Consider the following 15,744-nt stretch of genomic DNA (forward strand, 5'->3'; position numbering starts at 1 on the left):
TGACAAACATTCACTCCCCACGATCCCCCAGGGAGCCTGCCGTCCAACCACAGAGATTTCGGAACTGCCTGTCGTCTGGGTGACCCAGATAGACCCAAGATGTCACGCCTACCCTGAGACATCAACACGGAAAAACAGTTCCCTGGAGGGCTTGTCTAAGTCTCCTTTCCAGACGAAAAGGAAGACCTTGAAGTTTTAAATGAAATTTGCAGGGGCACCTGGGTGGCTCAGTCGGGTGAGCATCCGATTTCGGCTCAGGTCAGGACCTTGTGGTCATGAGTTCGAGTCCCGCGTCGGCTCCTGCTGTCAGCCTGTTGGTGCAGAGTCTGCTTCCGATCCTGGTCCCCCCTCTCTCTGCCCCTCCCCTGCTTGTGCTGTCCCCAAAATAAATATTAAAAGAAAATAATGAAATTGGCAGAGTTCTCCCTTATGCGTCCAGCATTTTTCAGACTGCTTTAAAAACATCGTAAGCCTTCTATTTACTGAGACGTCACCTCATTGAACCAGAGGGCTTTCGGATCAGTCTAGAAAAAGCACTTGCTGAGATGCCTTCCTCGCCCCTCAGGTCTGACACACCCCAGGCGTTTTTAAAGACTTACTCTGTGCAGCAACTTCTGCAAACTATGACAGAAAATCATCAAGTTATGATTCTTTTAAAAAATTTTAAAAAATATTTATTTCTGAGAGAGAGAGAGAGAGAGAGAGAGATTGAGAGAGAGAGAATGAGCAGGGGAGGGGCAGAGAAAGAGGGAGACAAACAATCAAGAGAAGGCTCCAGTCTCCGAGCTGCCAGCACAGAGCCCGACGCGGGGCTCGAACCCACAAACCACAAGATCATGATCTGAAGTCGGACGCCCAACCGCCTGAGCCACCCAGGCGCCCCTAAGTTATATAATTCTTAATTAGAAAGGCTTTTAGGAGGAAGTGGAGTGTGGTTGAACCGAAATGCAGAAGAACTTGAAAGACTGGGTCCGCTGACCGCTCTATTACTGTGTTGATAGTCTCCGTTTTCTCTGTTCTGTGCAAAGTGCCTCAGCCACTGGCGAGGAAGGGGCCACGCGTGCCCAGGGCGTGCTCCCGGATCGTCTGTCCGAGTGCTCTGCCCTGGGCTCTGACACGTTTCTCTCGGCCAAAAGCAAATGCTGCGGTGAAACTCCCTACCGCCCATGTTAGCCTTGCAGTGGCCTCGGGCCGACCCTTCCCCGGGCTGACGCCCAAGTGTGGCCAAAAGCAGTGTCACTGTGACGACTGATGAGTTCTGGCCCAAACAAGTCAACTCTACCTTTTCCTACTTCGTTTCTAGTGCTGTCACCGACCTACACAGTTCAACTGTCTACTCTCGTCCCGATGTGAAAGTTCTACGTCGTGCCCGCCTTTCTGACTTCTGTCCGTAAATGCCCGTGGCACCCACAGTTTCCACGGACCAGGCTATGTACTTCCGCGCCGAGGCTCACGTCGTGTAAATCCGAACAATTCTCTCCGAACAGCCTCCTGACTTCGTGGGAGTCCGTTTAACCCTGCTCTGGGAGATTCTAGGGAGATGGACAGAATCAAACCTTTTTAAAAAAAATTTTTTTTAACATTCATTTCTTTTTGAGAGACGGAGAGAGAGAGCAGGAGCAGGGGAGGGGCAGGGAGAGAGGGAAACATAGCATCCCAAGCAGGCTCCAGGCTCCGAGCGGTCAGCACAGAGTCCCAGGCAGGGCTCGAACCCACGAACACGTGAGCCGAAGTCGGTCGCTCAACCGGCTGAGCCACCCAGGCGCCCCTGTACTTAAGACCTTTTAAGGACTATAGTTGTGTACTTAAAAATACAAACAAAAAAACCCAAGGCCACTGTCCCAGTGACACCACTTTCGGCCGCACTTGGCTGTCAGCCTGGGGAAGGGTCAGCCCAGGGAAGGGTGCGTCTCTGCCTCTGGCGGAGAGAAACGGATCAGAGCCCGGGGCAGAGCACTTCAGGCAAGCGGCTCCGCGAGCACGCCCTGGGCACGCGTGCCCCCTCCCTCCCCACGTGGCTACTGCGCTCATAGAGATCGCATTGCTCAGATGGGCCTGTCACCTCGAAGTGCGCTCGCAGGCTGACCCCCGATTTCCTGCACTGAGAAAACTGGCCCAAAGCTACCACGCCCTCAGAACTATCAGCTCCAAGAACTGCAAAAGCCTTCACGTTTAAAACAAACCTGAGCAATGGCAGTGAACTCGGGGCGCCTGGGTGGCTCAGTGGGTTAAGCTTCCGACTTCGGCTCAGGTCATGATCTCACGGTCTGTGGGTTCGAGCCCCGCGTGGGGCTCTGTGCTGACAGCTCAGAGCCTGGAGCCTGTTTCGGATTCTGTGTCTCCCCCTCTCTGCCCCTCCCTCACTCATGCTCTGTCTCTCTCTGTCTCAGAAATAAATAAACATAAAAAAATTTTTTTTTAATAAAATAAAATCGAGTGAAAAAGGAAAGAGTGGAGCACGTATCCTGCCGTTTCAGTAGGGCTGTGTTTGTAAGTGAGCGTCCTGCTGATAAACAGAAATAGAAAACCACCATTTAACCAGCACCACGCACCTGTTGGTTTCGGTGGGAATGTCCAGGCGGGGCTGCGATATGGTCCCATCTGCCGCAGACGGACCTTCCAGAGCCCCTGAAAGCAGTTCCGCCAGGGTTCGTTAGGAATATGGCGGATGTTGGCTAACGGGCCAAGGAACATCACTTGCTGTGCCCGTAGGTAAAGCAGCTGTGTCCTTTCGTAGTCAAGCTGCCAGGGGCTCATCCTCCTCGTGCCACCCTCCCGCGGTTCCTGTCACCTCCACCCAAATCAGCAAAACCCTGGGAGTGCTGTGGGCCCGCCCGGCTCAGCTCAGCTCTCAGCAGGTGCCTGGGGGCTGACAGTGAGGCCGGGGCTTTCTGGGGGTTTTCCTGCCCGGAGCGGCCCCTTTCTGCACGGACCCCTGCCGCTGCTCTCCCCCAAGGGCTCCAGTGCCAGGTAACTCGGGCTTTGCTTTAGATGATGTGGCCATTATCTCTGAGGCCATCCAAGTGACTTCCAAGTGATGCAATGTCGACATGCCAGGGCCCACGCTCACTTTCTCACTAGCGTGTAAACGCGCCATCCAGACGGCCCCCGCAACGCACCTGGGAAGCCAAGGTCCAAGTGGAAGAGGACGGAGACGAACGAGCCCAGCCTGGGTCCCGCCGGGCGGGCGTGTGGCCGAGGGCACGGTGCCAGCCGCCTGCGGAGGAAGGATTAGGAAACAAAAGGCCGTTGAGGGTCCGGTTTCCTCAAGCTGGCAGTGGCCGTTCTCGCCCTGAGCTGCCGCGCCAGGACCCCCGCTGTCTGTGGCACGCAGTCAGGAAGCGCTCGACAATGGTCACCTCTGCCCCACGGGGTGGTCACAGCAAGAAGGGAGATGCCTGAAGCCACCACAGCACGTGAGCACGGACAGCTGGTGCCAGCCTCACCTTGGAGGTTGGTGACAGCACACGTGCATCCGTGTATTCTGCTACCGGAAAACGAAAAATACTCGGGAGCCCTTGTGTGTTACCTTTAGAGATGGTCACGTGCAGGCATTAAACATTCTGAGCATGTATTTCTGGGCTTTTTTGGGTAACCGAGTTTTGCTTCAACCCCGTCCTGTCTCTGCGTTTTCTCGTGGGGCCACTACCACTTGGAGGGCTGACTCGTGTTGTGGTGACTGTACAAACGTCACCAGCAGTGTGTCCACCACACACGGCCCTGGGCAGGGACCCGACGCCACCTTTCATGAGAATATCCCGCAAATGTCCCTAGGAGGCAGAGGCATGCCAATCCCCAGGAAGAAAGCAGTACGGGCGGGAGCCGGCCCAGGCCTCGGAGTCCTTGCCGCCTGGAAGGCTGCCACTGCCCGAGAGCAGAGTGACGGCTAACCGGTCGGTCTTCTCCTGACAAGGATCACCGACGACCTGGATGCCCACTTGTGGGAAGTGTCCTTTCTGCTGCTGATAGACACTGGTCATTTTAAAGCAACCAAGAAGCTTGAAAACAACAAGAACAAAAACAGAGGAATTCTGCTCTGGAACGTACTTTCTCACATCGGTGTTGATCTGGGTGAGACCAGGACCCAGAGCCCCGCAGTGGAACGCTTCACACCTTCTGGTCTCGCCCGTACCCTCCCTCCGACCCGCAAGCACTCGGCTCTGCGCAGAGAAGGCAGACGGCTGGGAGCTTCAGACCCTCTGAGAGAGCCAGAGACAGGATCGGTGTCCCCTCCTGGTCCCTCGCTCCTTTCCCCAGGATGGTGAGCCTCCCTGCAACCCTAGGGCACCCAGTACTCCCCCCCCCCCCCATCCAACTTCTGCATCGTCTGCATGGACCTTCATCCCATGTGTCCATCTGCAGGTTTCTTTTTAATGTATTCGTCTATTTTTGAGAGAGAGAGAGAATCCCAAGCAGGCTCCGTGCTGTCAGCACAGAGCCCGACGTGAGTCTTGAACCTACGAGCCATTGAGATCGTGACCTGAGCCGCCCAGACGCCCCTGCAGGTTTCTGTCTCAGGTCAGGAACACCTGCTGGAGAAGGGACCGTGCTGGCCCCTGCCTGCCTTCTCAGGTGTATGGGCAGGCCCACTGAGGCAGCCTGTAGAACTGTGTCATCAGGCCTCCTGCTCTCAGGTCTGCAGTGTCTGCACCACGATCCCTGAGGCTCTAGGGACAGCTGTCCCTTCAGAGGCGGGAAAGGCCCTTGCTCCCCAGTAGCACGTGAGACGGGCGGACGAGAATTCTTGCAAGGGACAAAAGAAAGAGGAAGATCCCAGAGGCGCCCGGGGGCGCAGTGGGTTGGGCGTCCGACTCTTGATCTCGGCTCGGGTCACGATGTCACAGTTTGTGGGTTCGGGCCCCACATCAGGCTCTGCAATGATGTTGCAGCCCCTGCTTGGGATTCTGTCGCGCCTTCTCTGTGACCCTCCCCCGTGTGTGTGCGTGCTCTCTCTAAATAAATAAAATTGAAACAAAACCTTTTTTAAAAGAGTAAGATCCCAAACCAGAACGCCAGCGGCGGCTGGCACCGGAGGGCGGCCGGAAGCCCCAGGCCGGTTCCAGCTGGTACTTTCCACACCCTGCGGTCTGAGGTTCTCACAAGCGACGTTACCTGCACGACTGGAACCTGGCGCTCTCACTCCGCTAAGCCAGTCCGGGCTCTTGTCGCTGGGTCCTCTCTCCCGACCCCCGCTCGGGTCAAGTGCGGAGCAACGGGCCTGAGGGGACCCCGGAGGCGGCGCCCCCTCGCCTCCAGAGGGGAAACGGGAGCACAGGTGAAAACGCTCCGCCCACGGTCTCGCGCCTTTAAAGAGAGTGACAGCGAGAAATGACTCGGATCCGCCTGCCGCTCTTTGCCACAGAAAGCGGTGCCGCCCTCCGTGGGGAGAGGTTACGCTGTGGCCTCCCCCCACCCGGCCGACTCCCCGGAGCGGCTCCTGGGCCATGGGCTCCCCTGCTCGGGCGCCCGCAGAGCTGGGGACACGCGCCTGTCCGCTGTGGGCTGTCACCCGACGGCTCTCGGGGGCGCGGCTCGGCTCGCCATCAGCTACCCCACGGCCTGCTCCGGGTGCCACCCGTGGGTGCACTTTCTAACGCCGCCCGCAGGAAAGAGCGCGTCCTGAGTGACCGCCCGCGCCTTCCCGACACCGGCCGTCCAGCTCGCCGTCCCCCGGCCACCTTCCTCGTTTTCCAGGAGCGCCACTCTACGCACAACGCTCTTTCCAGGGACATTCTAGTTCTGCGGTTTTTTAGCCCAGCAAGATACTTAATCACACTCGTTTGACAAATATTTAAATCATTTATTGCCATTAAGTTCCAGCAGCTCAATATACACACTGCACGGAGATACACACTTTTTCGAAACATTGGCAATGAGATTGGAGTACGTGGCCAGCCGTCGGTCTCGTGGTCATTAGTTAAGAATTCCGAGTACTTAAATGCTAATAATTACAAACGATGTTCTCGTCGGTTTTTCATTAAGTAAATTCTAACAGGTACTATACATATTACCGCAGATAAAACCATCATCGGGAATTACTAAATTGATTGCATATCTTGAGCTACTCTTTATGAAGAGAAGTAAAATATTCGGTACTTGTAAGGCAGCAGAGAGTTGGCTTCGGGACTCTCAGCTATTTCTAGAAAAACTGGTTAGTAAGAATAGTAGCCAGCGAGCCTATCGTGAGGCAGACTGACTCAGCAGCGGCATAGCTTCCCTTCCAACAGCTGGTTTCTCATTTTCCCTTGTTATGCCGATGCCTTTTTAGTCATCCTGGAAATAAACACAAAGAGAAATTCAGTTTGAGACAGATTCCACTGGGGCCTCCAAGAACTTGGATGACTTTGAGAAGACACCTTTACGTTTATTAAAACCGAAAATTTTGCGAAAACAGCAATACCCTACTTCCTGTTAATTTGCATGTTTTAATAAGCAAACCTGCAGCGCACTCACTGTTTTCAGTTCAGCAGCATATTTTTTTTTTCGACAGCGTATTTTTGCTCAGAGTCCAGCTTCCCCCACAGCTAACGCATCATCTCTGCACACACTCACGCCCAGATTTGAGTTTCGTTCTCCGTAATTTCTCAAAACGGAAGCGATGAGACCGGAAGGGGCTTACTCGTATTTGATAAGGCGACTCCCCTGAATGAGCTGGGCGACTTCGTTTGTGGCGTGGCAGGCGAAGAGAAGCCAGTTTCGAGGCTGCACCTTGTAGGCAAATCTCATGAACGTCAAGGAGTAACAGCAGAGAGCTGCCAGAAACATCAAAGCGAGGCAATGACTTACGGCTCAGCAGACCCCGAGCTGCGTGCTCGGAGGTCGGGGCTCAATCACCTTAATCGGAAGAAGAATTTCTGCTGCTAAAACTCGTGGCAGATGAAGAAAGTCACTGCCTAAATGCTTCCGTGAATGGGAAGCTCATCCTACACTTTACTCTGCCGCTTGGTGCCTTACTTACTAAACACTCTAAGGACAGTCTGTTGGCTGCAGCGGCCAGTAGCTCTGACCACTTCCTGTCCCCCCAGAACTGTTTACGGCCCACCGTCTGGAAGAACTGCTACTTAATCCCGCAGCAATACCTTAAGGACAAGTAGCAGGGCTCCAGATAAACTTAAAGGCACTTCCTCCAAATAGAGGTTCAAGAGGACAGTTTTTAGTTGCGTGCCCATCTGAAAGGCACACAGGACCCCAACACTTTCTAGATAAATATTTCAAAACAACTCTGCTTTTTCCTCCCCACGGACAAGCAACGCCGTTCCAACGCCACGTCGCTCTATAGGTCACTTGCGAACAGCGCAGCGTGGGAGCCATATTCCGCGTGATTCTATGCGTGAAGTCCCCCCAGCTGTTCACAGTCGCATCCTTACCAAATGTCATCCGCCCACTGATAATCTCTGGAGACTTTTTCATGTCATTGATGGCAGCAATGGGAAGACCCCAGTTGGCTACAGGGCCCCAGAAGTGCTACAGAAATGAGAGGAGGGACAGGGAAGAGGAAAAGGGTAAGGCGGGCGTGAACAGCTGCAGCCCTCCTAAGTGATAACGCAGATGACGGAAATGCGTGAGGACAGGTCTTCACCGCGTGCGCGTGGCCTGCAGGCCAGTTAACATCCGGGCCCTGACTGTTCAAGGGTCAGCCCAGAAATGGGCCGCTCTTCAGAGGCGAGCCCAGAGGCAGAAAATATCTATCTGGCAGCTTCCCACCAGGGAACCGAATGCCCCGCCCAGAGAACTTTCAATCCGATTAACTTCTCACCCCATGCCCTCCTGGCGCAACTTAAACCTCATTACAACTATCCTCCGCAAGGTAATGTTTAAATCTATCAGCCCCCCTCCCCCTTCAAATGCTCATTAAGACATCTGTCACTATCTCTTACCATGCAGATCCTAAATTGGGTATTTTTTCTGAAGAAAGTACCCTAAGAGGGGAGAACCTGCTTTTCAGCTTGTGTGAACTAGATTAAGATCAGAGAGCCTGGAAATCCGCACTCAGAACTGCCAGATCCTAGGAAATTAAGGTTGGAAACTACTCTTGACGGCAAAGCCCCGCCTACGTGCCACGCTGTGACCGCGGCCGCCCCAGAACCAAGAAGTTGCCCGTGTTTAATAGCAGCGGCACCCAATTTGATAAAACTGGCTGCTGGCTTTTCCAGTACATTAAAAATTGTTTTATGAATGTGCAATTTTCAGCACTTTAAAATATGAAAGAAACCACACGTCATTGGCCAAACACCCTTCTTAGTTTTCAGAATATTAAGCAGTAATCTGTGCAGTGCTGCCCGCTGAAGCATTTAAGACAAATTCAGGCTGCTGAATCCGTTTCTGACACTGACCAGGAGTCATTAGAACCCAAACTCCCATAAGCAGCGGGAGACCAGGGAAATCCAAGAAAAATAGAGGAGAATGACACCTGGCCGGACAGGAGAGCATTCTGCAGGGCTTACTTCGCATGCTAGGTCTGAAACATCAGAGCTCCCGCGGGGCCGGGACGCTAGGCACTGACAGTCTACAACCGAGTCAGGACCCCGCAAGCTAGACACAGCGGGTGCAAACGATCTCCGGGGTTCTGGGCGGCTCTAGTCCTCTTGTCTTTAGACCGGATGTTATCTGGGTGAGACACACCTCTAGAACCTTAACTTCAGTACCTGAATGACGGGTGGCCGCTGTCCCTTCTCTCCCCTCCATCCCAGACGCCTGGTGACGGAGGGCCCCCAGCCTTCCGTCTCCATCTTCCTCCCTTCTCCACCTGTCCTTTTCCTGGGAGTCCCTTCATTTTCCAGCTACCACCCCAGTGTCTTCCTTTCCTCCTTTCTTGACCAGGCCTTTCTCCACTTTGGTCTAGTTTCATCTTTTTCTAGTTAATCTTTCCACAGCTCCGCACTGCGCGGTGGCCCAGTATCTACTTTATCACGCACGGCCTCCGGGCTGGAACAGCCTGCAGAGTTTGCCTAGGAGGGGCTTCCCCCACCGGGCACACAGGCGTCTTCCCTCACGGCTGGGGCCACGGACAAGACCGGGGCAGAAATCCCACACCCCCAGCAGCCCTGGGGTTGTCCACACAAATGACAGGATTACAAATTCTGGTGCGAGGACTTAAGCGTGAGGCAGAGCGCTGCAAGTCGAAGGCTATCTACACACTCGATTATGAACACTGTTTCTTAAAAAGAACACGAAAGGTAAAAATAACTTGAATACTCGTTCACTAAGAGATCTAGCCTTGGAAAGTCAGTAACGCACCCTTCGCCTAGTACACGCCTCTAGGTGTCACTTCCCTGTTTGGAAATACGTGTTTGGCCCACGCCCGTCAGCTCAGCAGTCGAGGCACTGGTCCTGCCAGGGGTTAGCGCCCAGAGTGGACCAGGTCACCCAGGGGGACACCGGGAGAGCCACCAGGCACGGTGGCTGGATACGCTATCTCAAGCAAAGGCGGCCGGGCCTGCCGTCCATACCTCTGTTAGTGCAGAAAGTCTGCAAAAGCCTGAAATGAAGAAGAACAGTTTTCTTACCGTACTATTTGGTGAGGAGTCACCAAGGCGCAGACAAGAGACATGGAAAAAAAAAAAAAAAGAGAGAGAGATCAGCTGCTTTGAAAGACGTCTGTTCCTCCAGGTTCCTGCGACCTCCCAATTCGCTCCGGTTCCCGCAGCAGAGCCACAGGTGAGCAAGCACACTCTTCTCTCCCTGAGACGTGGGGGTAAACCCAGCAACAGCGCTGACCTCCGTTTCACGACACAGTCTAACGCCGAAGCCTCAGAGCGAAGCTGTCCCGCAGAAACGTGATGCAAGTGACTAGCAGCAGCCACACGTTAATTTTAAGATTTCCAGAAGCCACGTTCACAAAAGTAAAACAAAAGAAGTCGATTTTATTAAGTTCATTCTGACGTACCGGAAATATCTTAATCTGAACACGTAATCGAGAGAAACTTATGAATGGGCTATTTTACATTCTTTTTTTGTACTAAGCTCCTGAGATCCGGTGCGTGTAGACATTCAGGGCACACCCCATTTGGACTGTGGCCACAGTGGAAGCGCTCACGGCCGTCAGGCTGGACGGCACAGGCTGAACGGGGGCGTTTCTCTGGAAAGGACAAGCAGGAGAGAGACGCGGTGACGCACAGCTCCGGCGACGGCGAGCTCGCCGTTAGGAACAGGTTATCGCCAGAAGGAAAGCCCCTAAAGACAGGCAAGTAGTTTTACACTCTGTTCACTTCTAAAACTCTGAACGTCAAACAGTGCCCAGCATTTGCCACGCATTCAACAAGTCTTTGTTGAATGAATGAACAGTAAAAACTTTCCAGTGATTTTTTTTTTTTTTCTGAACGTTAAACTCGGTACCATTTAAAATACGTCAAGGGCCACCTGGGTGGCTCAGTCAGTTGAACGTCCGACTTCGGCTCAGGTCATGATCTCACGGTTTGTGGGTTCGAGCCCTGTGTCAGGCTCTGTGCTGACAGGTGGGCCTGGAACCTGCTTCAGATCCTGTGTCTCCCTATATACGTATACACACACACACACACACACACACACACACACACACACACATCTGTGTGTGTGTGTGTGTGTGTGTATCCATCCATCCATCCACCTCTCTCAGGAAAGGGGGTAAATCTCTAGAATAAATCTGCACAGACCATCACTGACTCAATCATTAAAGCACATGCCTTACACCTCAGAATTTACTTGTTCAATCTTAATTCATTCTTCTTAGCCAAAATTCAGGAGCAAGAATGAAGAAAGGGAAAACAAAAAGCAATTTCTTTTACTCCATCAAGAAGGTATCTGAGAAAATTTTTAAAAATTAAAAAAAAAAAGATAGGGGTGCCTGTCCAGCTCCAGTTGGTAGGGCACACAACTCTTGATCTCGGGTTGTGAGTTCAAGACCCACTTTGGAGATTAAAAAAAAAAAAAAAAGATAACAGAGATCCAGGAAGTTCTTGATTCAAGATCCTCATTAGGGTAAGAAAATCAGCCGGAGAAGAGACAGCAGGCACCAAAAAAAGAGTATCAGAACCCAGAGGATTCAACATGGCATAATAATAAAGAATAAATGGGTCACTTACTTTTGCCAAGCATGATACTATATTGTCAAACAGCTACCAAAGCACAAAACATAAGTAATTGTCCAGGACCACGCAGCTAAAAATGACGGGCGCCAGGATTCTAACTCACTGTTCAAACTCATCACTTGGGTCTGACATTACCATAAATCACATCTGACGAAAGCTGTCAGTAATTACTTAATATTAAGACCCTACTTAGGGGTGCCTAAGATGCTTAGTTGGTTAAGCGTCTGACTTCGGCTCAGGTCATGATCTCACAGTCTGTGAGTTCGAGCCCATCGGGCCCTGTGCTGACAGCTCAGAGCCTGGAGCCTGCTTTGGATTCTGTGTCTCCCTCTCACTCTCTGCACCTCCTCTGCTCATGCTCTGTCTCTCTCTCCCTTAAAAATAAATAAAAACATTAAAAAAAAAAAAAGACCCTACTTAAACGTCCTCGTAATGCCTTTCATTTTTTTCCATTCTATATCCAATCAAAGTCCACACTCTTGCTACGGCTACAGCCTATTCCCTAACTTTTGTTGCTTGGTGCAAAAAAATGAACATTTTAAAATACACTTGGAAATCCACATTAGTAAGAAAGACATTTCAATCTTACTCATACAACGTGACAGACAGAATTTTATAATCTGTATGAAATAGGATTTTATATTTTTGCTGAAACACTCAACTGTGTTATTAAAATAATTTTTATGGGGTGCCTGGGTGGCTCAGTTGGTTGAGCGTCTGACTTCAGCTCAGGTCGTATCTCGTAGTTCTTGAGTTCGAGCCCCGCACTGGGCTCTGTGCTGTGAGCACGGAGCCTGCTTCAGATCCTCTGTCCCTTTCTCACTCTGCCTCTCCCCCACTTGCACTCTCTCTCAAAAATAAATACAACATTAAAAAAAAAAATTCAGGAACAGCTTTAGTTTAGAAGGTCTCTGTCTCCCCTCAGTAGGTCGTAAGGACCCAGATCTTCCGCTGGTAGGGAGTGCAAAGTCGGTAGAACAAGTCACTGCGGAGGTGAGGATGTGCAGACCCTCATTTCCGATGGAAGAGAGAGGTGATGAGGTTTTCTTCCCTGGGCCTAATTCTCATTTGCAAAGCACAGCAGCTTGGGAGAACACACAGGGAGAGCTTTCCCCTGTAAGTTCTAGGGGGAGCAGGTTCTCTTTCTAGGAGAAAAAGCTCAAAGAAAGATCGCCTGGTGAGAGTTCTGATACCAGCCGTTCAGCGGCCCTCCACCCCCGGCTGTGGGGGGCATGCAACCCCACTGCTGCCAACAGCCGCAGCAGGGCAAACACAGCCAGCCTGGCATCTCGCTCCATCCAGTCAGTCCACAGAAGTCATTTCAGGTCAGGGTCACAGAGCTTCACAAGATTTTAACCTTTTCCAGAACAGTATAGAGTGTTTCTGATCTCACACACACACACACACACACACAGAGCGGAATATAAATTACAAATCGCATGGTGATTGGGAGTCTGAGTATTTATTTTCACATCCCTCATCCAGTTTAATGTTCCCAACAACCCAACCAGAAAGGGCATGATCATTAAACCCATTTCACAGGCAGGTAACCGAGGCCCACTGGGATTGGATTTGCCAGGGATCCCTTGAGTAGGAGCCACTCTTCCGTCTGCTGCCCCAGGACACAGCACTCTTCCCCGGGCACTGCCACTCTCTTCCTCATTTAGTCAAGACTTAAGTCAAAGTAACACTGGAAAAAGTATACACACAGGAAACCACATGAAGTTAATCTTAGGAAGAAAGGTTAAACCATATCAAAATATCGAGTTAAAAAGTCCGGCTCTGGGAAACCTAACTGCTAGGAAAAAAAGACAGAAATAGAAAATAGTAAAAATAAGAAAAAAGCAGGGCTCACTTCCTTGAAAATATATTTTAAAAGCATTTTTTTAATGTTTATTTTTGAGAGAGATAGAGCACGAGTAGGGGAGGGGCAGAGAGAGGGAGACAAAGAATCAAGAGCAGGCTCCAGGCTCTGAGCTGTCAGCACAGAGCCTGTTGTGGGGCTCGAACCCACGAACTGGGAGATCATGACCTGAGCTAAAGTTGGACGCTAAACTGACTGAGCCACCCAGGCGCCCCGAAAATAAATCTAACAAACTATTCTTAGGTAATAGGACGTTACCTAAAAATCAGTATTTTTTTCTTAAATGAATAAGGTGTGACCACTTTGTTCTCAGTTATTCCATACAATTTTATCCTTTGCTGTACCTAATGATCAGGAAGGCCCATTATCCAAAGCAGAAAACAGTAGGAAAAAGGGAACATCCCAAGAGAAACTTAACCGCAGGACTGAGAACTGACCCTCCCAGGACTACTTGCTCAGATTTCCCCAACACGTTCCTCTGATAAACCACCCCGCTCCACAGCACGAAACATCTGTCCTCATTGATCACCGTCCTACTTAAGTACAGAAACCCCCTAACGGAGAGCCGGGGGTGAAGCTTGTTTCCAAGTTCATCACAGGAGAGCCTGAATTGCACCTCTCACCCTGCTGCTCCGTAAAATTACGAGTAAAGAGTGTTTGCAGAGTTCAGGACTTAAAAAGGAATTCTTTTCACATTGGCAGAGGTTCAGTTGCCCTCGCGCTGTACCTTTTGGATGGTTACAGGACTCACTTGTCCTCAGTGGTCCTCACTTAGCCTCTTCAGCACGCTATTCACCATTGGAAAACAAAATAAAACAAAACAAAAAAAACAAAACCGGGGCGCCTGGATGGCTCAGTCCGTCATGCGTGGGACTCTCGATTTCGGCGCAGGTCAGAATCTCACGGTGGTGGGACTGAGCCCCAGGTCCAGCTGCTCACCCAGCGTGGAGCCTGCTTGGGATTCTCCCGCCCCCCCCCCCCCAAAACAAAACATAGCCCAACACCTAGGTTTTAAAATCACAAGACAGGAAAACCAAAACTAAAACTCCTAAATATTTAAAACTGTTTCGGGGGCACTAGATTGGCTCGGTGGGTAGCGCCTGCAACTCTTGACCTCAGGAGTTGTGAATTCAAGTCCCGCCTTGGGTGTAGAGGTTACTTTAAAAAAAGTTAAACATCTCTAATATCTGGTTGATATGATATAATATAATATAATATAATATAATATAATATAATATAATAATATATAAAGCTCGTAAAGTTATACTAAATATTCTGAAATAAAAGCAACAGTCTCAAGACTCGAGATGGAAATAGAATGTAGAAAGTGTGTCTTGGGCCCTTTCACCCGCAAATGCCCTTCGTTTCTAACTGGAAAGGAAGAGTGAAGGGAAAATCGAGCAAGGAAAAGCATGTCCTTGGAGACGCGCTGCTTTACTTTGGCCGTCAGAATATTCGTGCATAAAAATATTTGAGATTGGATTCCCTTCCCCGCTCAGACTGAAAGTCCTCCGAAGCCGGAAAACGGAAAGGCGCGCGGGGCCCGGCACAAGTGATCGCGGGGACTCCAGAAGGGGCGATCGCGCGCACCTGCGGCGCACCTGCAGCAGCGCCCGCGTCCTGGACGCGCGCACGCTCTCCCGGCGCCTCCCGCCGGCCCCTCCCAGCCCCACACCTGGGCGCCCAGCTGCCCCGCAGGTGCCGTGAGGCGACATCCGGCCAGGAAACCGCGCCAGGGGCCAGGGTCCTCGGCGCTGCCCGGAGCCCGCCCCGATGCCCCCCCTCCCCCGCTGGCCCCGCCGCCCAGCCCCCGCGCCCTCGTGGCCCCGCGTCCCGGGCGGCGTCAACCCCGACCTCCGGGAGCCCTCGGGGGTTCCGGAGGTCTGGCCCGGGGGACTCGTCACCTCATGAGGTAGTCCCGAAAGTCCTTGCTCCGGACATAGTCCGCCGCTTTCCGCACCAGCGCGCCCGCCATGGCCGTGCCCGACACCAGACACCCCGCAGTGCCCCGGCCGCCGCTCCTCGGAGCCCAATGACACCCAGTCCAGCGAACAGCGGGAACGCCGCCCCCGCCCCCGGGGCCCGCGTCACGACAGCCGGCTCCGCCTTACGGCCGCGCCGCGCCGCCGGGCGCTCGGCCTATGGGAGGGCGCAGGGCGGGAGGCGGCGGCGCGGATTGGCTGGGACCTGCTGCCGTAAAACGGCCGGGGCCGGCCGGGGATTGGCTGGCGCTGGCTCAGCCCCGGCCGCCGCAGTCCTCTGGCGCGGAGGTAGCGGTTGGTGGCGGCCGCCCGAGGGTCTGTGTCGCCGTACCCGCAAGGGCACCTTGGCCGGGCCGGGGTGCGACCGGAGTGCCCGCGTGGGCGGCCCGGGTGCGCTCTGGGTACGCCCTGTCGGGGAGGCGGGACAGGAGGGTTCGGTCGTTCGGGTCTCTTTTTTAATTGTCCCCCCTCCCCCGCTTTTTTATTTGCTGATGTTTGAGGTGGGGGGAAGGGCAGAGAGAGAGGGAGACAGATGATCCAAAGCAGGCTCTGTGCTGCCTGCGCACAGAGCGGCCGGGAGCCTGACGCGGGGCTAGAACTCAAGGAGCCGAGAACATGACCTGAGGCGGAATGGGTTGCTTAACCGACTGAGCTCACCATGCCTTTTGGTGAAGGTGTAGGGGACGGGCGGCAGGCAGTCCCTGGTAGGAGCCTAAATTGGATGTCAACACTGCTGTGGGCGGTTGGTGGCGTGGATTGACGTTGGCTATGGACACGCCCTTTGGCCCCGCCGGCCCTTCTCCAGCGGTCCCCCCACCCACCCCCCCCCCCG

General features: G+C 52.8%; 2 protein-coding genes across 3 annotated transcripts in view; both read right to left on the bottom strand.

Moving 5' to 3' along the window:
* SFT2D1 (SFT2 domain containing 1) overlaps positions 1-15,744 on the bottom strand; it is a 100,425-nt gene that overhangs the window by 30,993 nt on the left and 53,688 nt on the right. The window lies entirely within an intron of this gene.
* Positions 5,780-15,029, bottom strand: MPC1 (mitochondrial pyruvate carrier 1). Of its 2 annotated transcripts, XM_049654586.1 has the most exons (5): positions 14,835-15,029; positions 9,507-9,789; positions 7,368-7,464; positions 6,620-6,752; positions 5,780-6,273 (listed from the first exon to the last, which is right to left on the bottom strand). In XM_049654586.1, the coding sequence occupies exons 1-5, from the start codon at positions 14,903-14,905 to the stop codon at positions 6,249-6,251; spliced, it is 609 nt and encodes a 202-aa protein (XP_049510543.1). In that variant the 5' UTR covers positions 14,906-15,029; the 3' UTR covers positions 5,780-6,248. The 2 variants fall into 2 exon arrangements, with proteins under 2 accessions (XP_049510543.1, XP_049510544.1); XM_049654587.1 differs by lacking the exon at positions 9,507-9,789 and having other exon boundaries at positions 14,835-14,916.

The sequence above is a fragment of the Panthera uncia genome, assembly GCF_023721935.1.
Source record: "Panthera uncia isolate 11264 chromosome B2 unlocalized genomic scaffold, Puncia_PCG_1.0 HiC_scaffold_24, whole genome shotgun sequence".
NCBI classification, from domain to species: domain Eukaryota; kingdom Metazoa; phylum Chordata; class Mammalia; order Carnivora; family Felidae; genus Panthera; species Panthera uncia.